The sequence below is a fragment of the Pteronotus mesoamericanus genome, unplaced genomic scaffold (assembly GCF_021234165.1).
Source record: "Pteronotus mesoamericanus isolate MK-2021 breed Mesoamerican mustached bat unplaced genomic scaffold, CSHL_Meso_final scaffold_705, whole genome shotgun sequence".
In the NCBI taxonomy this organism is placed as follows: domain Eukaryota; kingdom Metazoa; phylum Chordata; class Mammalia; order Chiroptera; family Mormoopidae; genus Pteronotus; species Pteronotus mesoamericanus.
This window is the reverse complement of record NW_026555326.1, coordinates 13,815,847-13,837,023: the sequence shown is the minus strand read 5'-3', so window position 1 is coordinate 13,837,023 and position 21,177 is coordinate 13,815,847. Positions and strand designations below refer to the sequence as shown.

Genomic DNA, 21,177 nt, shown 5'->3' with positions numbered 1-21,177 from the left:
TGGTTCTCAAGTCTAGATAATCCTGGCATTACTTCTTCAGATTGCTTCTTCCCCTTTCTCCTCTCCTAGGATTCCAATTAGACATGTTAGCCCAACTTAGTCTCTTCAGGATTTTCCATCCTCATGATTCCAGGTTTCATTCAGTAGAGTTTTTCTGACCTGTTTCTATAGTCCACCACTTTTTTCCCCAGCTATATCTAATCTATAAAACTCATCTATTGAGACCTTCACTTATTATATTTTTAAAATTTCATTTATTTTAGAGAGAAAATGGGGGAGAGAGAGATTTATTTATTGAACCACTTTTTATGCACTCACTGATTGCTTCTGGTATGTGCCTGACCAGACAAGAGAGCAAACCTGCAACTTTGCCATGTTGGGTCAATGTTCTAACCAACTGAGCCACTTGGCCAGGGTCATTTATTTTATTTTCCTAGCTAACATTTCTATTCGGTCTTTTTTCAGTTGTGCTATGTTCATTTTTGTAGTTTCAGGTCTCTGCTGAAATATCCAAGCTTGGCTTTTATCTTCTTGAAATACTAAGCAGTTTTCATTTGTATATAAATTGCTGTGGGTCTGTTTATTGTCTGTCATTTCTGTTTGGTTTTACTTATATTACCTCATCTCCTTAACTGCTTAATTTTTATTGTGGTTAATGTTATATTTGAAAAAAATATTATTATAATACTTTTGAGGTCTAGGTTGATGATGTTTCTGGAAATTTCTGCTTGACTTTACCAACCATCTGGATATGCTAGCAATCTGGGATCATCTTTTCCCTAAATCCGAGCCTTGAGAATTTCTGGACCACCCAGAATGGTGAGGCTAGGTTGTAGAATACGAGGGCTGGCTTACTTCCAATTCATCCTTAGGGGTCCTAGTCCTAATGTTGGATCTTTCCCAGCAACCCTATCTTTAGCTGTCCCCAGATTCCAACTTTTTGTTCCTCCAACTCCCTATCCTTCAAAGCCAGAAATCCTCTCAGCAACTTTTGCTCAAGTGGCAAAAGCCCCCAGGGTCAAAAGTAGCCTTTAGGGTCATTTTTCCTTTCAGATTCCCAATCTTGTTGGCCATTTGATGCTTTTCAGAATTTTAAAATATATATGGCACCCAACTTCTACTATTTCTAGTGAGAATGTTGGTCTGAAGCTTCCAGACCACCATGTTCAGAAGGGGAGCTTCCTACCATGGGAGGCTCATATATCTCAGACCTCTGGGCCATCACCTCACTATGCAATAAAACCTCACAGACGTGAAAAGACTTAAGTTCACACAATTAGTGGCAGAGCCAGATCTAGTCTCAGAGCTCAAGACTAAGAACTACTAAACTCCACCTGTATAAGATCTGGATGCAAGGGTTTGTTTTCTTTTGACCTTTTTACCTGCATAAGGAGAGAGCAGTCTTGCCAAAAGATCAGAGGATGAAGTAATGACCTAACCATCTTCCCTACACCTTCACACATCCCTCCCCAGGCTGACCAATGCAGGGCAAGGAATCTGATATTCTATGGTCTGGGGGTGGGGAGTGGGAGAATGTAATCCCTCCAACTCCTAAATCATGGAATATAGATATCCCCGTGATTAGTTATCCCTCAACCTTCGATGTTTCTTAACATCTGTGGTAACTGAACCCAACTACAGATTCCTCTAGATCCACTTTATAAAAACCCTCTAAAACCGTGAAGTTGTCTCCAGCCAGCCTCTTCCCCAAGAAAACAAACACCAAGACACATTCACAACAAAGACCACACCATTTATTTACAAAGGCCAATGTGGGGCCTGAGGGAATGATGGAGGGAAGCCACGCAGACATCCTCTCAGGATTGTTCAGGACCCTTTCCCGCTTGGAGGAAATTCTGTTTCTCATGCCTCCATATTCTCAGCCATGAGTCCTCCAAGCAGCCGGGCTCAGTCTCAGAGAGGGGAGGTGAGATGAGCCTCCTCCACGCTCCGATTGAGTAATGTCCAATTCCAGATCAAAGGCGGCATTGCCACCCTCTCCTTTCCTTCCTCAAATAGAACTTTCCGGCCTGGAGGGAAATACTGAAGAACTCAAAGGGCAGGGGCTCTGGAGGGAAAGACCCCTCTACCATTCCCTGAAAGCAGTAAGGAGAGGGTTGAAAGGCTGCTGATCACAGTCCTGGCAGCTTCAGAAGGGGTATCTACACTACCCTTGTTACCCAGCGTCCAGAGGCCTGAGGGACCTAGCTCCCCGGGCTGTCTGTGTTCCTGCCCTAGACTAGATCTTTTGCCTACTTCTCTGGTGGTGGGAGCTCTGAACCAGAAATCAGCAAAGAACCCACCCTTCCACTCAACCCACATGCACCCACCCACACAGAGCCACTGCTGAGACAGACCCCAAACCACTTCATGGTATCTGAGGGTGGGGCTCAAGTCACCAGTATCTGGCGACACAGGCAGTCCTGGGTTCACGGAAACGTATGTGAGTGAGTACATAAGCATGTGTGTTTGAGGAAGTGGAGCCAATATGGCCCCTTGTGAGCCATAATGCTTAGCTTCATTGAGCCCCTTCCACTCAAGCTCCATTAGCAATCCTACGTCTCCTCTGCCAGGCCTGAGCCTGGGCTCTCCTGACTAAAAGGACAGTTAATGTGCCACTCCCTAACTGTCCACTCCAACTTCCAAGCCTTTTACTCAGGCTTTTTTGCCCATTTCCTTCTTCCAGAAATCTCATGCTCTCCTCCTCTGCACCAACCTCCTTTGGGCTGGTCCGGGGCTTGTTAAGTCCTTGTTCAGAGGGCTGTGTCTGATCTCCTCCTTCCAACAGGGAAGAGAGGCATCTTCCTCCCCCTATAAGTCCCCACAAATCCCATTAAAAAGTTCTGGATGAAGTGACCAGACTACGGGGTGAGGTGGAAAATCCCAGCCTGCTTCACCTGCCCCTCGTTCAGAGTATGTAGTTCTACCATTGGGTAGGCTGGAGGTGAGAGGGGACAGGGGGAAAAAAGAAGGAAGAGAGTTACCAAAAGCAAACAGAAGACAGGCAAAACCCTAGCGGTACAGATAAAAGACCCTGTTCCAATGAGCCAGAGAGTTGGTTCCTCCTTCCACTCTGAGCAGCCACTGAGGGGTTTGAAGACTGCAAAGGTGGTTGTGAGGCCAATCAACAAAACTGAAAACCATTTAAATAGTTCTGCTCAAGCAGGACCAGTAGAGATGATTCTGTAAGCGATGTAGAAGTAGAACCAGAATTCTCAGACAGAGCTACAGGGTTGGGCTCTAAAGCCACCCTGCTGTCTGGAGAGGTCAAGGAGAAGACAGAAAGGATGATGAGCTGCAGAGGGAAGGAGCTGACAGGAACCAAAGGCTGGCATCGAGGGAAGGGAGAAGCAGGAGGCACGAGCCACAGGATTAGGAGAGTTGAGAGCCCAGGAGTCTCTCGATAGCCGCATTGATGTCCCCGCCTGTGGCAATCAGGGCCTGCAGGTTAGCCTCGCGGTTGATGAAGCCCATGGCGTTGAGCTGCTCTAGCTGCTGCTGGAATCTCACTTCCGGCGTCTGCACCTACAGAGGACAGGCCTTGTGAAGTGGGCAGAGGACCAACTTCAGAAGGTGGGGGTTTATAATGGAGAGAAGACAATCTGTAGGTCTTCTCCAACATCCTCAGAGTCAACAATGGAGCAGGGTGGGGTGAGCTGCAAATGGGGACCAAGGAGCCTGGGCCCCAAGTCACTAAACAAATACGTAATAAGTCAGGGGCGTCTTTCTTAAAATTTCAAAGTAACAGACAGGCTTCGGCCAGCCTATATTCCTAACTGCTTTCCATCGACAATCTGGAGAGGTTAACAGGTACTCAAAAACGCCAAGTGCTCCGAGATGGGTGGGATGCCTGAGATGCATGCTGAGCACTGCTTCTGTTTCCCGCTCCTAGTCATTGTCATACATACAGCCGTACTGGGGGCCACACAATGGCCCCAGGAAGGAAAGAACCTGTTTAATTTTAACCAACCAACCAACCGACATAGTTATTACAAAAGAGAAGGCTTTTCATATTTCACACTCCTATAAACACCTCCTGGAAGTGTTCTCCCAAGGGATGTTTAAGAAGCACTAGCCTTGCCCTGGCTGGTGTGGTTCAGTGGACTGAGTGCTACCCTGCGAACCAAAAGGTTGCCAGCTCGATTCCTGGTCAGGGCACATGCTGGGTTGTAGGCCAGGTACCCAGGTGGGGGTGTGAGAGAGGCAACCGATCAATGTTTGTCTTGAACATCCATGTTTCTCTCCCTTTATTCCTTAAAGGGAAAAAAGGAGAAGCACTAGCCTAGATCATGAACAGAAGACTCTCAGAACTGAAAGGAAACCAGCAATCACAGGACAGCTGGCTGTTGACAGGAAGAAAGAGAAGGAAAGGACCCCCCCCCGCCGAGGCTCACACAGACCACCTGCCATGGCACAAAAGCCCCACACAGGGCTCCATACTGTCTACAGAATTTAAGCTGGGCTGAACCTTGGTGATCGCTTGGTTCAGCTCATGCACCGAGCTGGGCATACTCACATTTCTGTTGAAAAGCTTTTCCCAGAAGAGTCACAGAGGTGAAGGGGCTCACCCAAGGTCTTCCCTACTACCCCAAACCCGCCCCCGCCAAACCCTCTAGCCTTGACTTTGTAGCCCAGGGCTTTAGTTACCTCACCTCCCATAATCCTCCTCTCTGATCTCAGAGATGGAGGGTGCTTTAATTCTCAAAAGAATCCCATGATATAAGCAGGAGTGGTAGGTATAAGATAGCAGTTAAAGCGTGAATCCTGGAGCCAGCATGCCATGCTCAATTTGAATCTTGGCTCCATCACTTACTAGCCTTTGACTAAGCACGCCAATTAATCTCTCTGGACTTTAGTTTCCCCCTTTTGTAACACAGAAATTATAATAATAGCTTCCTCACAGGCTGTTGGGAGGACTAAAGTAATCGAGACACTTAGTGCCTTGCACATGGTAAGTGCTATTACTATCCTCATCTCCATTCTACAGCTAAGGAAACTGAATTTAAGGAAGATCAGTAACTTGCCTGAGGCTAGAAAGTGGGAGACCAGGGTCTAAAGCCAGGTCTGGCCAATGCCAGCACCTGCTTCACTGTCTCCATCCTACCACAGGGATGGAAGTGGTAGTTCCAGCACTAGCCCCGCTGCCCAGTGTACCTGTGAGTTTCCACTTCCTGCCAAAAGCTGGATCATCTGCTGCATGAGCTGCTGCTGAGCACTAGAAGCCCCAGTTGGAGAAGAAGTGGCTGGTGGGGCTGGCGAGGAGGTTGGGGCTTCGGGCGCAGGCGCAGAGTTGCTGCCTGCTGAGGGTGTGGGGGTCCGGGGCATCCCAAAGGAGCCAAGGCTGCACAGGAGAGACCAAAAGGTGGGAGATGGGCTCTGAGAAAGAGACGGGCAGGTGGGATCTAGAAGGAAAAGCAGTTGAAGGAAACAGGAAAACAGACCCTGAGAGACACAATGGCTGCTCAGAGTGGCAGAGGGAGGGGCTGAAGGGAGAAGTAGCCAAAACCTTGCTGCCCCCCTACCCCCCACCCTCACCTGGGTATCAGCCCGGGGGCCTCAGTCTGCAAGGTCTGCAACCCCTGCTGGATCTGCAGCAGAGCCTGCATGGCACGGGGATTGGTAAGGATGGAGAGCGACTCCGGATTCTGCATCTGATGGGAAACGAAGAGGGAAAAGCAATGGGAGGTGGCAGGAGGCAGGTAGCAGCCTGAACCCCAAGTCCAGAGCCAAGCTCTGTTCCCTCCCTTAAGTTACACCCCTTGGGCTTCAGGGTCCAACCCTTGCCCTCAACCTCTATCCCTCTACGCTCCTCACTCACCTGCTGCAGGAAGACCGGGAGCTGCAGGCGGAGCTGCTCCTGAAGCTGGGGGTTCCCCGCAAAGAGCGGCACGTTCACCATCATCTGCCAGGGTCAAGGTAGTAGGGGGAGGCCTGGGCCTACCCACCCTAAGAATTCCCCCACAGCCTCAGTCTCCCTCGGCACCCCTACCACTGCCGGACATCTGGCCAGCTTTTCCAAGGACCTCAAAGTATCCTGAAGGCCTAAGTGGGACAGTGAGAGGAAATGGAACTATACTCTGGGCAGTGATGAGCACCAGGAGCCAGGCTGCTCAGCCCAGGGTCTGATGACGACGAGAGCTAACACCCCCAAGTACACAGCACCCACAATGTGCCATGCCGAGGTCAAAGCACTTTATGTGCATTATCTCATTTACTCCCAAGTCTTTGTGGAACTATTGTTATTACCAGTTTACAGATGAGGAAACTAGGTTAAACTACTTGCTCAGCTTACACAGCTATGAAGTCTTGAAGCTTCGGATACAAACCCAGGCAGTCTGGCTCCAGAGTGTTTTGACCACAAGGAACTGTTCCCCGTGCACTGCCCTGGAACCAGGTCCGTACCTGAGCAGCAAAATCAGGATTCTGGGCAAGTGTCTGCATCATGCTGCGCATGTAGGGGGCAGAGATTACGTTCTGCATCAGCTGGGGGTTCTCTGAGATCTGCTGGAGCAGGGCCTGCATTTCCGGGCTGTTGAACATCCCTAAGGCGAGGAGGAAAAAGCAAACCAAGCAGGAGAAAAGGGGTCCAGATGGAAACCAGATGCCTCATGTCAACCTACCTTACTTTAGACACTGAGTGGTTACAAAACCCAGAAAGGCAACAGTAAAATGGGCGCCCAGGTACGGGGGCACGGTCCAAGTCTCTCCTGGCTCCTGCTTCGGCCTGGCCCCTTTACCAACTACTCTGCTCAGAACAGCCAAAGGGAAACTGGGTCTCATTCATGCCCCTCTGGACTGTTGCTTCCACAAATTCAGATGTCAGAATTGGAAAGGATTTGACTAAAGATCATCTAAATCAATGGTTTTCAAACTTATCTTAGCAGCAGAGACCCTTTCCTCAAACCAAATCCTATGCATGTCAGTGGTCTGGCTGGAGTAGGGGCAGGAGGCCTGGAGCCTCTCCCCATTGGTCCTTCTTCATCCCAGAGACGGCCCAGATGCCCCAGGACTGAGAAGCACACTTTTAAAACCATGGGCCAGGTTCAAGTCCCTTATTTTATAAATAAGGGAACTGAAGCACAAAAGAGGGAAAAGGGTTTTTTCCCAATCAAGATGTCCTCCAGGGTACAGAGAAATCAGGGCATCTACTAAAGACATGCCCAGGGTCACATGTGCAGTCAGAGTCCAGATAAATCCCTAGGGTCTTGCGGTACATAACCTGCACCTGCGCACGTGGCAGCTCTGTACCTCCCTCTTCCCCAGCCTCACATCTGCCTGCCCCCAGTCTGCCCTGATTCCTCTCCCACACCCCCACTCCCGGGCTCACCCATTTATGCTGGAGAGTATTGCCCCTGCTGAAAGAGCTTAGAAGGTGGGGCCTGGCTTATGCAGGAGCCATTGCTTAGACCACTCCGAGCAAGCAACATCAGGGCTTGGGCAGAAACCACCACCCTCTGAGGGGTGGAGGGACCTCAGGCTGCAGAGGCCCCCCTGTGGCTTCTACAGTCTCATCTCTGTAACATTCTGAAACCAGTAGGAACCCCATTCAGTCCTGGGCCAGAGGAACTGCCCTGGTGACCCCACTAAGCTCCTCCCACCCGAGGACATACCTGACCCCAGGCTAGCCGCATTGATCCCAAAGGGGTTCGAGACTGTCGGGTGCACCTGGCTGGTCCCCGATCCTCCGGTGCCCTCCCCACCGGACCCGGGGGCCTGGGAGGTGGGGGGCGAGGGGCTCCAGGGGTTAGGGAGGGGCTCTCGATTCTCAGTCCGCAGAGGCTGGGAAGACGAGCTGTCGGAGTTCCCGGCCAGGGAAGAGAAGGGGTTGTTGCCAAACTGGGAGGAGGGAAAGGTTTCGGGTTAAGGACTGAAACAAATTGGGGACAAGGGCTATGCCCTTTCTTTCCTCTCATCTAGTAGCCTCCCCTTCCCCAGGAAAGGGAGAGAGATCTAAGTCCTTAGCAGTCCTCAGCTCAATTTTTAGCCCCACAATGGGCAGCTCCTCCCCTGTCCTGGGTGGGAGCTGACTGATGCTAATGACTGGATAACTGAACCCCTCAGATAACTGGAAACTTCCCCTCTGTCCTGGTGGCTCTTATATCTGGTCTCTAGTTTCCTCTGTGTTCTTCGGTACTTTACACACACCCTTCCCAGTATACAGAGAGATAACTGTGTTCCTCAGTTCTCCAGGTGCAGAGACATTGGACTCACCTTCACACACTGTTTCTGCCACTCAATGCAGATTTGCCTCTAGCCTCCCTTTTTCCAACCACCTCCCTCCCTCCCCAGAGCCCTCTCCCTCACTGCCTCAGACTCCGAAGTGGGGTCTGTCCCTCCAGGCACCACAATGGAGCACATCTCTGGCTGCGCACGTCCTCCCTAGACCTTCAATCTCCTCCTTCCCCCGCCCCACAGCCTACCTCTCCAGAGAGGCTGCTTCAGCTAAACAGCTCCTCTCAGCACCAGGTTCCCACTATGTCACTCGGGATTGTCTCAGGGTCTGGACCCACCATATGGTGTGCTGCCCAAGGGAGCACCTGCATCTCCTCCCTCGGGACCCACTAGCACCCAGGAAAGAGCTCTGTCCAAAAAGTGTGCTTGCTGAAGACCCTACTCTCCTTGCTCAGCCTCTCTTTCCTGAGCTCCTAGACAGTCCTGACCTAAGCTGGTCTCTGAGAAGCTCAGCTCCTCCCCATTGTGTGATTTCACATCCAGTTACTTTTACTGTTTATTCAAAGTGGGTCATGGGCCCTGGCCAGGTAGCTCAATTGGTTAGAGTGTCATCCCCATACACCAAGGTTGCAGGTTCAGTCCCCAGTCAGGGCACATAGAAGAATCTACAATGAGCCCTGGCTGGTGTGGCTCTCTGGACTGAGCACCGGGCTGCAAACCAAAGGGTCACTGGTTGGATTCCTGGTCAGGGCACAGGCCAGGGTTTCGGGCCAGGTCCCCAGTAGAGGGTGTGTGAGAGGCAACCACACACTGACGTTTCCCTCTTTATCCTCCCTTCCCTACTTTCTAAAAATAAATAAATAAAATCTTAAAAAAGAAAAAAAGAATCAACAATGAGTGCATAAATAAGTGGAACAACAAATTGATGTTTCTCTCCCTCTCAGTTCAATAAGTAAAAAAATAAGCAACAAACTTGGCCATGGGGACCAGGGCTGATCAAGGACTGTCCTGCTCTGAGCTGTGGTCCCTTCACCTTACCAGAGGCCTGCTTAGATATCATGGCCTGCAGGCCAGGGTTTGTGTGCCACAGCGTCCCTCTCTGTCCCTGTTTTAGATTTCCTGTTCTGGTAACTTGCCTAGCACCCAAGCCCACCTAGTTCTGGACCCTACCTCGTTCTTCGTGGTATACCTCTGTAAGGACTGAATCTCTTTTCCTGAACTCCCTAAAGTGAGAAGAGCTGCCATTTATTGAACATCTACTATGTGCCTGCTACATTTACTGTAATGTTTACAATATCCGTCCAATATGCCAGTTCTCAAAGTGTGGTCCTCGGACCCCTATGAAGTTCAAAACTATTTTTATAATTCTGAGACATTATTTGCTCTTTCCCACTTTCATTTTCTCATGAGTACTGAGTGAAGTTTTCCAAAGGCCACATGTGACATGTGACACTGTAGCTGACTGAATGCCGAAGCAGATCTGAGACTCCAGCTGTCTTGTAGCCAGACATTAAAGAGATCCACAAAAATGTAAAACAAGGCCACTCTTTCCTCTACAGTTTTGTTTTGGAAAACAAAGATATTTTCAACAGAATGTGCATTTATGTTAATGTATAAAGAACTTACTGTTATTTTTAAAAGAATTAATAAATACTTTTTAAATTTCTTAGTTTTAATTTCAGATATAGTGAATATCAATATATCTAACCCACAAGCACAACATCTTTTTGGGATCCTCAGTAATTTTTAAGGGTATAAAGGGATCCTAAGAGCAAAATGAGTGGGGAACCACTGCTATAACATAATGCCTCCATGTTGAAAATGAAGAAGCTAAGGCTTAGAGCTTAGGAAACTCACTTAAAATCACATCACTAGAAAATGGCAGGACAGGTTTGTTGATGCCAAATGCTATGTTCTTTTAGCTAAACCAGTGGTTCTCACATCTTAGTGTGCATCAGAAATTAGCTGACGTGCTTATAAGCCTCCTTCCACTACTTGATTTTTTCTTAACTGGGTGAAAACATTACTTTGGTATACATTTTAAATTAAATACTTAAATATTTAATGACTATCTAAATGAATCCCTTTAAAAAGTCATAGTTGAGCCCTACAAGCAGTTTCTAAAATTTGAAAGAGCAATCCCCAAAATAACCAAGATGTTAAAGAATAGGTGGGGCATTCGCTCCACTAGATGCCCAGACTTAAATAAGGCAATGGGGTATCACTGCAGGGACAGACAAACAGACCAGTGGGACTGCGTAGAGTCAGAAAGACACATCTCATTTGTGGACACCTGGTACAGGACAGAAGCAGCGTGAATAAGGAATCCGTTGGGATATCATGGGCCACTCAGGATATGGTATTTTTTTCCTTTCCAAAGTTAAAAATAGCATGAGGAGATCCCACTCTCCCACTGGTTGTGGGGGGCGGGGGGCAGGGGGTGTTCAGTTTGTGACAATCCATCAAGCTGTACATTTATGTGCACTTTTCTATCACTATATTATCCTTCAATAAAACACTTTTTAAATGTTAAACAACATAAGGGGACTAAATGGTAATGGAAAAAAAATAAAATAAAGATTAAAAAATATTTAAAAAGCAAGTTTAAAATTAGATGAACATCATGATATTACTTCTATTAGGCCGAAAAATATGCAAAACAAAACTATAGATTATTTATGGACACCTACATAGGTAATAAAAGAACCAAAATGACAAACACCAACTTCAGGGTGGTAGTTAGCTCTGGAGAAGGAAAAGAAGCCGTAAGGTGGGGGAGGGCTAGGAGAAGGCTGCTAGCCCTCCTATCTGTAATGTCTTATTTGCAAATATGAGATATGTCTAGGAAAATATATAAAACATTAACAATATTACTTAACTGGGTAGAAGAGAGGTGGTTGGGAGAACAAATAGAGGGCTCCCTGATGCATAATTTATTGACCTCATATTCCTTCTGTACTTTTAAAATACCCTTTTGTTTACTTTATGTACCTTTTGCATTTTGAAACATGTAAATGTGTACTGAATTTAATGTAAATTAAACTAAAAAAAAAAAAAGGAACCAAAAAAGGCACTGAAGCTACATATGGCAACATGTTAGGGCAACTTAGATACAATAGTATGCTCTATTTTTATCTATATTTCTTGTATATTTAGAAAGAATTCATAAAGCATTTTTAAAACTACATATTCCCAGAGGCTGATTCCAGAGATTGAGTCAATATGTAGCTCAAAGGTGGGGACCAGGAATCTTATCATGAACAAGCCACAGGTGATCTATGGACCGCACCTGAGACACTGTGCTGACATTGGCTACTTGACCCCAGGCCTGCCTCATAACCTTTGAGCTCCTGGTGCAAGAATTCTCTCAGAACAACGTCAAATCCCTTGGGCTCCACACCTTATCCACTTTCCTGGGCAACTCTGCTACCATCTGCCTTAGTGCCTCAGTCCCATAACAAGTTGGACCATCCCTTGCTATGCATTATAAGAACCATTTTGAAGCCAAGGCCCACCCTCAGGGGCTAGGGGGTGGGCTGGGGAAGGAAAGAGGAGCAGACAGCACCCCAGGCTCCCCTGGGTCTGGAGGTAGGGAATCTCCGGCCCAGACAGCCCCTGCCCACTGCCCCTTCCCCTGGTCCCACCTGTTCCCGAGCAGCACTGAACATGGGCTCCTGGATGTCTGTGTACATGCGGCGGAGGGCGTTATACCCCCCAGGGATGCTCTCCAGGTTGCTGAGGGCCCGGTCCTGATTCCGCATCATTTCCTGCATCATGGCTGGATTCCGAGCAAGCTCCATCGTCTGGTGGAGAAGGGAGAGAGACAGGATGGGCCCTGGAACCAGGGAAGCACCAAGCCTGGCAAACGGTGGGCCCTGAGGGGGAGGCCTGAATCAGGGCCAGGGTCCACAGCCCAGGATCTGCTCTGCAGTGCTAGAGAGGAGGGTAAACTAGACTTCCTGTACTGTCATCTTGGCTGCAACCCTGCTTCCCTGTGGGCATTCATTCCGGTTGGCTTTTTCTATTGTGGTACTATGACCCAGAAGTGGTGAGGACAGCAGCTTTCCTCCCTCAGGTTCAGGGGGTCCAGAGAAGTGTCAGCCATCAGGGAGCACAAGAAAATTGAGTAAGAATGCACATGAGAAAGGAGAGGCAGAAGAGAAGATTAACATTTACTGAGCACCTACTACATAGCTGCACTGGACTAAAGAATTTACAGAATTCAAGTCATTTAACCCCCACAATAGTAGTCTCAAGTAGGTATTTCTGTCCCTGTTTTGCAGATGAGAAAATAGACTCGGAGACTCACTGACTGGAGACAGTTAGTGGTGGAGCAGGTTTCAAGGCCACGTTAGTCTGTCTGACCAACACCATACTGTGCTTCCTAGTAAGTGACATGTTGAGAAGGGAAAGGATTCAAGCTGGGACAATGCTACCAACACCCTCTAACCCTCACCCCCAGGTTTTTCGCCTAAATTTGAAAAACATGATGGTGGCTTTCTCTTTAGAGCCAATGGCTCACTCTCAATAAGGGGCGGCCTGTGTCAACTCCAGGGAACAGCAGTACATGATAGAGAAAATGAGTATGGCTACTTCTTGTTTCCATCCAATACCTTCCCTGTCCTTCTTCCCAAATTTGCTCCACACTTGCCTCTTCTAAGATACTCTTATGTCTAAGACAAGACCCTGATCTCTTATCACGTAATCCAGTCATTCAGTGTTTATTGAGTGACTACATACCAGGCAATAGTCTAGGCAGTGAACAAAACAAGTGTAAATCCTCGCCCTAATGCAACCTATCTTCTGCTGAATCTAACACTGGTGTCCACAGGTCTGCTGAGGTTGTCTTTCCTTATCCCCTGGTGGAATAGGCCATGAGATGGAGCTCCCAAGACCAACACAAAACTGCCTCCCCTGGGTCTCCCTTAACCACTTGGCCCTTCCCAGCCACAATTGTCCCCAAACACCCTGCTGTCTTTCACTGCCAGGCCTTTGCACTTGCTATCCCTCAACCCTTAACACTGTTCTTTTTTTCTTCTTCCTCCATATTCATTCTTCCTCCCCTGGGTCTCAGCTTGGGTGACATCTCCTCTAGGAAGCTTCCTTGGAGCCCCAGGGTAGGGTCAAGACCTACTCTCTGTGCTACTGGGGGACTCTGTGACTATCTCTATGATAGTTCCAATCATGCTGTATTTTAATTGCCTGCCTTCTTATCCCATTTCCCTTTAAGACCAGGAATTCCTAGAAAGCTAGGCCTATGGCTCTCATCACCATATCCCAAATGTGCAAAACATGGCTGCTGAACAAATGAATGAACAAGTCAAGGTAGGACAAGGTGAAGAAAGGCCGGGCAGGCATGGCTGGGTGCCAGGTGCCCTCCACACTCCTGCTCCAACCTCTCTCACACCCACCTGCCTCATGAGCTCAGGATTGTTGAGCATGTGACTGATCTCAGGGTTCCGCTCCATCAGCTGCTGCATCTGTGGGTTGGCCATGATCATGTGGCGCATCAGGTCAGGGTTAGACATCATGTCTTGGACCAGAGGGTTCTCCATGATCTGCGACAGCATCTCGGGATTGGACATCAGTTGCCTCTGCATCTGTTGCTGCAGCTCCATGAAGTTGGCGGAGCCCAGACCCAGGCTGCCCAGGCCTAGGATGCCCCCAAAGCCAGCTGCGGGGAGGGGGCAGAGTCAAGACAGTCTGCTGCAGGAACCCTTCCCCACCTGGTCAGAGCCACTGAGTTCAGGTGTCCAGGTTGGGCCCCCTGTGCGTCTTGCACGTCCCTTTTCCAGTCATACCCGCAGCCGCAGCCCCAGCCATGATCCACCGCTAGCAGGGACATCAGCCTGCTAGACAGAGCCCTCTTTGGTGGGAGAGGCTGGGAGAAGGGCATCGTTTGAGCACAGAGAGGGCAACCACTGATGGCCTGTTGAATGAGCAAATCAATGTTCCCCAACTGGCTACTCTGGACCCACTTTTGTCCCTAACTATGATATTCTCACCCAGGGTTCCCCATTATCTCCAGCCCCATTTCTCCCCTCACTCTTAACCTTTGCCCATGCTCCCCTTATCTGGGAAGCCCTGTGTCCAGGGATCCTCCATCCTATCAGACCATGAGTGGGGACCATGTTTCTCCTGTCTCTTGGCTCTCCACCAATCCCCAGTCCCAAACAGGGCAGTGCCCTTCTCCCTAAGGGCTTACAGAGTATGGATGCAGTAGCATTGGGAGGGCCCTCCCCAGCCCCTGGGGAGGGACCCCCCCCACTGCTCCTCCGGCTTCCACTGCCAGCATCTGAAGAGGCACTGCCAGAGGTGGAGGGCTGGGCAGGGGTGGCAGGTGAAGCAGGCGTGGTGGAGGGTGCTGAGGCAGGGTCTGGAGTAGAGGGGGAAGAAGCAGTGGCAGCAGCCGGATCTTGAGCCCTGAGGACAGAGAAAGAAAATCCTAGTTTACATGAACTCAAGGAGAGGGGAGATAACCATCTCTGTCTGCTGTGCAACTACTGCCCCAACCCAGGCCGCATCCTAAGCAACACGGAAGCCGGGGTGGGGTGATGCTAGGGGGGCAGTCAGAAAATCAGACAGAGGGGAGGAGGAGCTAGTACCAACTGTCCTCAGGGCATTCTGGGAGACGTAAGTCAGGATCCCTTCCCCTGCAGGTGAGGATGATAAGCCTGCTTAGCAACCCATCCAAGAGCTACCTTCCTGGGCCTTGGCTTAGGCCCTCTAAGAGGCATAGTTGAGTGATGGGTGAGAAAGTATCAGATGGGGGAAAGTGATCCAATCAGAAGCTGGACCTGCTCCTCTCCTAAACTTACTTCTGAGGGGTCTTGATGACCAGATGGACAGTGAGCCCATCTTTGATCCCATGCTGGTTCAGTGTGTCCCCATCCTTGAGGATCTTGCCTGCGAAGATCAGGACCAGCTGATCCTGCTGAGCCTTAAACCTCCGGGAGATTTCCTCTTTGAACTGTGATCAAGAGGCAGAGGTCACTGCAAAGGTTGCCTGGACTCCATCCACCAGGGACCCTTCTTCAAGAGTCTTGGCATTCTTTTGCTCCCACCTGTAGTTGTGGGAAGTCCTTTCTGCAGTCTTGACTCCATCCCTCCAGCTGCAGTAAGCAGCTCCTTTCTTAATCAAGGAGATGGACCAGTGAGAGGCTCTTTTCTCAACTCTCCTCCACGGTCTCCCACCCCAGGAAATCCTTGCTGCTATCTGTCCCTCCCTCTTCAGTCCCTCAGCCCAGTTCCCTGTAAGGGTACTTCCTGGGCAGCACTCTCCACCTCAGTTCCTACAACAGCCTCGAACCCAGGCCCTGTCTCCCTCAGCTTCCTCTTCTCAGACCCCAAGTCTCTCTCCCTTCTTTATTCCCAATATGCTTGTAAAAACTACAACACGAAGGTCCCAGTTATTTCTAATGGCACTAACTATTCACGAATGAAGAATCTAAGTCCCACGAGATATACATTAATTATTATTTCTATTTTAAAGATGAGAAAAAAGAGGATCAGAGTGGTTAGGTAACTTGGCAGGGTAAACAGGACTCAAACACCCAAGCCCAGGCTCTTAACCAAAACACTGCCTCTCAATTGGAACAGATTTCAAATCCAACTTTGCAGGGAAAAGGATTTAAATTCTGGATGTAATCATTTAATAAGATTGGGCGGGGGCGGGGGCGTCAGTGATGATACTAAAGGCTGGCTTTGAAAATTAGACTCCCAAATCTATTACCCCTCCCCAAATCAAACCAAACCAAACATACGACTCTAAGTAAAAATAGTGCACTTGCTAAGCAAAGGCAGCTTCCAGATTCTCCCTTCCAACCAGAAGGCCTATCTTAGGCCCCGCCTTTGTGAAATTCTGGAGCAGCCACAGCGGGTGGCGAACATAAGCAATATTCCCTCATTCAATACGATTTTGCTGAACATCTGCACCCTGTGGAAATCCCGGAGGGGCTGAGAACCAAATGTAACCGCTTGGATTTGAAAGAGCAAGAAGGACCTGGGCAGAGAGAAATCCTCCCCTCAACGCCTCGGAGGCAGAGCACGCTGGGTGTTCTCGCAGGCGCACAGTAGGCGCCGCGAGCTCTCCGCTGCGACCCCCGGCCGCTCTCCAGGCTCTATACCTTGCCCGGCCCCAGCTCAGCCTCCACGCCTCGAACCCCGACCAGTAACCCGGCCGCACACTCCCCTCAAACCCAGGGTCCTTCCCCCTTCCCTGCGCAAGGTGGCCCCACCCCACTCTCCACCACGCCCCCAGTCCAGGCCACAAGGCAAACTCTGGCCTCCCTTCCCCAACACGCGCCAAGCTCCCCCAGATTACCCTCGCAGGACGCCCCCTACCAGCCTTTCCTCCCTTCCCGCTCCTCCAGGTGCCTGCTGGGCCCCTACCCGCCTCTCCCAGGCCCTCCCGTACCCCGACCGTCCAGAACCACCCCCTCTCTGAGTGGACCCCTCCTCCCCGCCCACCCCTGACCGTACTACCTCCTTGACCGAGGCTCGATCGCAGATCACAATTTCTTCCTTGTCTTTGGGGGTCTTGACGGTGACCCGAATTGGGGGCCTCGTCTCGGCCCCGCTCGGCTCCGCCATGCCGCCACCGCCACCCGGCCGCCCGCCAGCCCGCCCCGGCTCCTCCTCCTCCCCGCCCGCCCGGCTGACCCCGCTCGGCTCCGGTGCCTCCAACACTCTCCTCTCCCTCCCCTCCTCTACCCTCCCCTCGCCTCCCCTCGCCTCCCCTCTCCTCCCCTCTTCTTTCCAAGGCTTCGCCACCCTCTTTGAAAGAGCCGCAGCCACAGCGCCCCGGGCGGACTGGGGGGCCACTGCAGCGGAGTCCGCCCAGGGCTGAGCCTCAGGTCCCTCAGGCGGGACAGAGCCTTGCAGGGCCAACTGTCCCTGAGGGTACCCGGGGCGAGGGCGGGGGCGGAGGCGAGCTCTCCGCGGGAGACAGGGCCCACCCGAGAGGGACTGAGCCAAGACAAGGTCCCCTCTGACCCAAAGCTGCTCCTGCCCTGCCCCCTGCCCGGGTCATTCCCGCTGCGGGACAAAGGATTCTGTGTCCCTGCTTTCTCTCCGTTCCCTGCGATAGCTGGCTCAAATCCTTTCCAGTTCTGGGACCTCTGCCGACTTAGAGGTTGAATTTTCCCACTTCTAGACGTCCACCTAAAAATCTCATCTCTAGGATTGACTTCGTTACCCTGAGGGTTGTAGCCTGAATGAACTCTACGAAATACGGTTCCAGAGCCCTGCGTGGCCTTCCCGAGCCTTGGTTCCTCACCAGCATCTATGCCAGCACACAGAATTGTGCATAATGTAGAAAATTGCTTTGAAAATAACCAAAGGTGTGTCTGACAAATACAATATTTTTTTAAAATTACTGAATCGTGGATTGTTAAGCGGACTTGATAACTTTTCTCTCCCCGAAGGAATTAAATATTCTTCCAGTCCTTTTATTATTCCCGCTACCCACCCCGACCCGGCACAACTGCTAGGTCTTGCTGGAAAGGCCAACTGTAATTCCCAGGTGCCTCGCGAAGCCTCAAGGAACTACAATTCCCAGCGGCCCCGGATGTGTTGTGAGTCAGAACCACAAAGCCAGGCCGAGGGAACTACAACTCCCAGAAAGTTCCGGAGCGGGGCAGTACCGGAAGCGGCAGGCGGAGCCCGGCAGGAGGCAATTCGAGGGTCTGGGTGCAAAAGCCCAGGAATAGGAGTCGCAGGCATGCTGCGTCCCAAGGCTTTGACCCAGGTGCTAAGCCAAGCCAACACTGGAGGTGTCCAGAGCACCTTGTGAGTTCAGATCGAGGACCCGAGCGGCAAGCACAGGAGTGGGGCAGCGTGCGGGTCTCTGAGGGAAGGGTGGGGAAGGATCTCCGGGAAGGGAGGGGACAGCGGCTGGGGCTGCCGGCGTGGAGGGACCCTCTGGAAAAGGGAAATTGACGAGCTGGTTGCTCTGGTCACGTTCCAGGACACACACAACCCAGACCCTTGCTTTCTAGAGGCGTCCGTGGCGGGGCTGTGTTGGGAACCCAAGCCTTTTACACCCCATACTGAGCACGTCGCTATCCCTCCCTGTTCCTCGCCAGGCTGCTGAATAACGAGGGATCTCTACTGGCCTATTCTGGTTACGGGGATACGGACGCCCGGGTCACCGCAGCCATCGCCAGTAACATCTGGGCCGCTTACGACCGAAACGGGAACCAAGCGTTTAATGAAGACAATCTCAAATTCATCTTAATGGACTGCATGGTATGGAGAGAGGAGCCACTTCCTCCGTCCCCCAAAGGGATCCCCAGGGGGTGAACTGTATCCCGTCCCGGATGGTTGGGATCTTTGGAAGATTACTAAGAGTTGACCCCAGCAGCGTTTATAATAGGCAGGACCTTGTGCATCAAGTGGTGGTGAGGAAGAAGCCCTGGACCCGGGAACTGCTTGGGGTTCTGGTCTCAGCCAGCCACTTGCCATCCGTGGAACCTTGCATAAGTTTTTTAACCTCTCTGAGCTTCCTTACCAGAGCTCTAAGGCAGAAACAATACCCTTTTCCTACCTAACAGTGTGGTTGTGAAGATCAAATAAAAGAGAATAGGAAGTGTAGCGTGAGGTGCACACAAAGTGTTGGCATCCCAGATTCACTGACTTACAGAATCATGACAGAGTCTGCAAATCTTTCTCTAATTCATTCATTTTAAGAGAAAGGAGATTAGGTCCGGAAAGGGGAAGTAACCATTAGGTTGTGAACGTCTTGGACACAGAAACAAAATCACCTTTGTTCATTCAACATTTAGGTCTCTGTAGTGTTCTCAGGCCTGGGGGGAAAGTAGCAAACAGAACAGATAAAAACTGCAGACCTAATGAAGCTGACAGTTTACATGTTTTAAAACAAATATGTATGTTTTATTAACTAAGTTTGAAATACGTTTCATAAAACATAAGTGTAAAGCATAGTATGTTAGGTGTTGAAAACACTATGGAGAACAATGAAGGAAGAAAGTGAGGGAGAGGGGAGCATATTCCAGGGAAGTCTCACTGAAAAGGTGATATTTCATCATAGACTTGAAGAAAGTTGGCAAGCCATGTGGCTGTCTAGGAGGAAAACATTTCTGATATAGGGCATAGCTCGTGCAAAGGCCCTGAGACAAAAATGATGCCTGGTCAATGATCAACAAGGTTGGCGTGGGTGGAGGGGCATGAGAATGGGAAAGGTTGTTAGGGGATAAGGCTATAGAAGTGCTTTCAGCACCTACTTCCCCAGCACACAGTGGCTACCTAGTGAAAGTTTCCTGAACCAAGTTGAAAAGGCCCCAAGAGTGGAGAATTTCCACTGTAACTCAGCTGCCTACCTCTTTCTCACCACCAGCCCAACCAAGGATGCGTTTCAGTTTAGTTAATGACTCCTACTGGGTACCTAGCCTAGAGCTGGTGCTATATAGGGCAGTAGCTTTCAAACATCTCACCACAACCCAGGCATAAGAAATACATTTTAAGTCAGAGCCCAGTACACACATACACCCACAAAAAACAAAAGTTTGGTGAAACAGTACTAACCTTACGGCATGCAATGCGCTTCATGTCTCTTCACTTTTTCTTTTACTACTGATCAACCTCCTTAATTGATCTAACCCTGGGGTCAAACCCGCAGTTTGAAAAATATTACCATGGGAAAAGATGAGAAATATAAGGTGGATTACTGCTTTAAAGCCCTTTACGGCGTCTTTGGGGTGAACCCATAATGACATCACCCATTAGGATAGCCCTTTGCAGATACAAAACTCCTTCCTGTGTTCCAACACCCTCACCAACTGGGGCAAGATAGGGGTTACAGAAAAAGAAACTGAGTTTCTGGGAGGTTGAGTTTCCCAGGGTAACTTGGTTAGTAGGTAGCTGTGCTGAGGCCAGATCAGGACACAGAATCCCATGTCCAGGGCTGTGGCCATCGCACACTCCCCCCGACACACCCCCTCTGCCACCATGCTGAAGCTCCTGCCATGCCCAGGGCATGGAAGGAGGATGTGGTCTCTCTCAAGAGGACCCCTGAAGAAAGGGGATAAGGGTGCCAAGCAGAACATCACATCCCATATCACCCCACCAGGAGGGCCGCGTAGCCATCACTCGAGTGGCCAACCTTCTGCTGTGTATGTATGCCAAGGAGACCGTTGGCTTCGGAATGCTCAAGGCAAAGGTGTGTATGAGCTCATCCCTCTACAACCCTAGTCCCAGCCTTTGTTCTTTGTCGCTGTGTCCATTCTCCTCCCCACTGCCTTCCTGGAGTCCTTATGTCACTTAGTCCATGTCTGGTGGAACTAGGGGCTGGGTGCTCAGCATTGGGAGTCGACCTGGATTTGGGACCTCTCTCCTGACAGGCCACATGTGGCATTGATTTCTCCCTCTCACAGGCCCAGGCCTTGGTGCAGTACCTGGAGGAGCCCCTCACCCAAGTAGCAGCATCGTAATGGACGTTGGTGGAAGTAGGGGTCAGGCAAGAGAGATGACCATTTCGAGGGGCAAGGCCCCCTCGGGAAACCTTCCTGGACTGTGGGGGGAGGGTGGGGCTTTGTTTTTTTCCAAGAATAAATTTTACTTCTGTCTCTATGCCTTGGCTGCTTTCTTGGCCAGGAGGACTCGGAGGAGATGGGAAGGAGCAGGCATGGCTTACAGGACCCTCACAACCTGCAGGAACAGCTCCCACCTGCTCCTCCACCAGGCTCCCAGCAGCCCAGTGGGTGTGGGCAGTGGGGCCTGAGCTCCCCTGGCCTCTCTAGCGGTGTGACCTCGCTTGACCACCATCACTCAGGACAGAATTTTACTTGCCTCGTTGGCAAAACCTTGGGAGTAAGCTCCAAGGAGCCGCGGGCTAATGGGGGTCATGGGGGCAAAAATAATATGGGGCCTGAGAGTTCACTGTCCTTCAGTCCCAACTTTGGTAAGGTGCCTTTCCTACTCTTTGGGTTAGGAGGGACCACCCCTTCCTCTTCTCCCAGGCATTCACATGCTCACCCAGACCTCCAG

The 21,177-nt window shown here is 50.3% G+C and overlaps 2 protein-coding genes across 2 annotated transcripts; one reads left to right on the top strand and one right to left on the bottom strand.

The window, feature by feature from the left end:
• Positions 1-1,751: 1,751 nt before the first annotated feature.
• Positions 1,752-16,799, bottom strand: UBQLN4 (ubiquilin 4). Its single transcript, XM_054563459.1, has 11 exons — positions 16,657-16,799; positions 14,991-15,142; positions 14,378-14,595; positions 13,584-13,846; positions 11,817-11,975; positions 7,611-7,836; positions 6,403-6,542; positions 5,819-5,902; positions 5,536-5,651; positions 5,155-5,341; positions 1,752-3,525 (listed from the first exon to the last, which is right to left on the bottom strand). The coding sequence occupies exons 1-11, from the start codon at positions 16,762-16,764 to the stop codon at positions 3,373-3,375; spliced, it is 1,806 nt and encodes a 601-aa protein (XP_054419434.1). The 5' UTR covers positions 16,765-16,799; the 3' UTR covers positions 1,752-3,372.
• A 998-nt stretch (positions 16,800-17,797) lies between these two features.
• On the top strand, positions 17,798-20,722 carry LAMTOR2 (late endosomal/lysosomal adaptor, MAPK and MTOR activator 2). Its single transcript, XM_054563456.1, has 4 exons — positions 17,798-17,961; positions 18,258-18,420; positions 20,261-20,350; positions 20,565-20,722. The coding sequence occupies exons 1-4, from the start codon at positions 17,894-17,896 to the stop codon at positions 20,619-20,621; spliced, it is 378 nt and encodes a 125-aa protein (XP_054419431.1). The 5' UTR covers positions 17,798-17,893; the 3' UTR covers positions 20,622-20,722.
• Positions 20,723-21,177: the final 455 nt, after the last annotated feature.

Bases quoted from the DNA above. Each gene is read 5' to 3' on its own strand.
- LAMTOR2 (XM_054563456.1), top strand. From the start codon at position 17,894: ATGCTGCGTCCCAAGGCTTTGACCCAGGTGCTAAGCCAAGCCAACACT. The intron at 17,962-18,257 runs GTGAGTTCAGAT...GTTCCTCGCCAG, and splicing joins GGAGGTGTCCAGAGCACCTT to GCTGCTGAATAACGAGGGAT. The intron at 18,421-20,260 runs GTATGGAGAGAG...TCACCCCACCAG, and splicing joins TCATCTTAATGGACTGCATG to GAGGGCCGCGTAGCCATCAC.
- UBQLN4 (XM_054563459.1), bottom strand. From the start codon at position 16,764: ATGGCGGAGCCGAGCGGGGCCGAGACGAGGCCCCCAATTCGGGTCACC. The intron at 13,847-14,377 runs GTAAGCCCTTAG...CCCTCCCCGCAG, and splicing joins TGCTACTGCATCCATACTCT to CTGGCTTTGGGGGCATCCTA. The intron at 3,526-5,154 runs GTACACTGGGCA...TGTCCTCTGTAG, and splicing joins CAGGAAGTGGAAACTCACAG to GTGCAGACGCCGGAAGTGAG.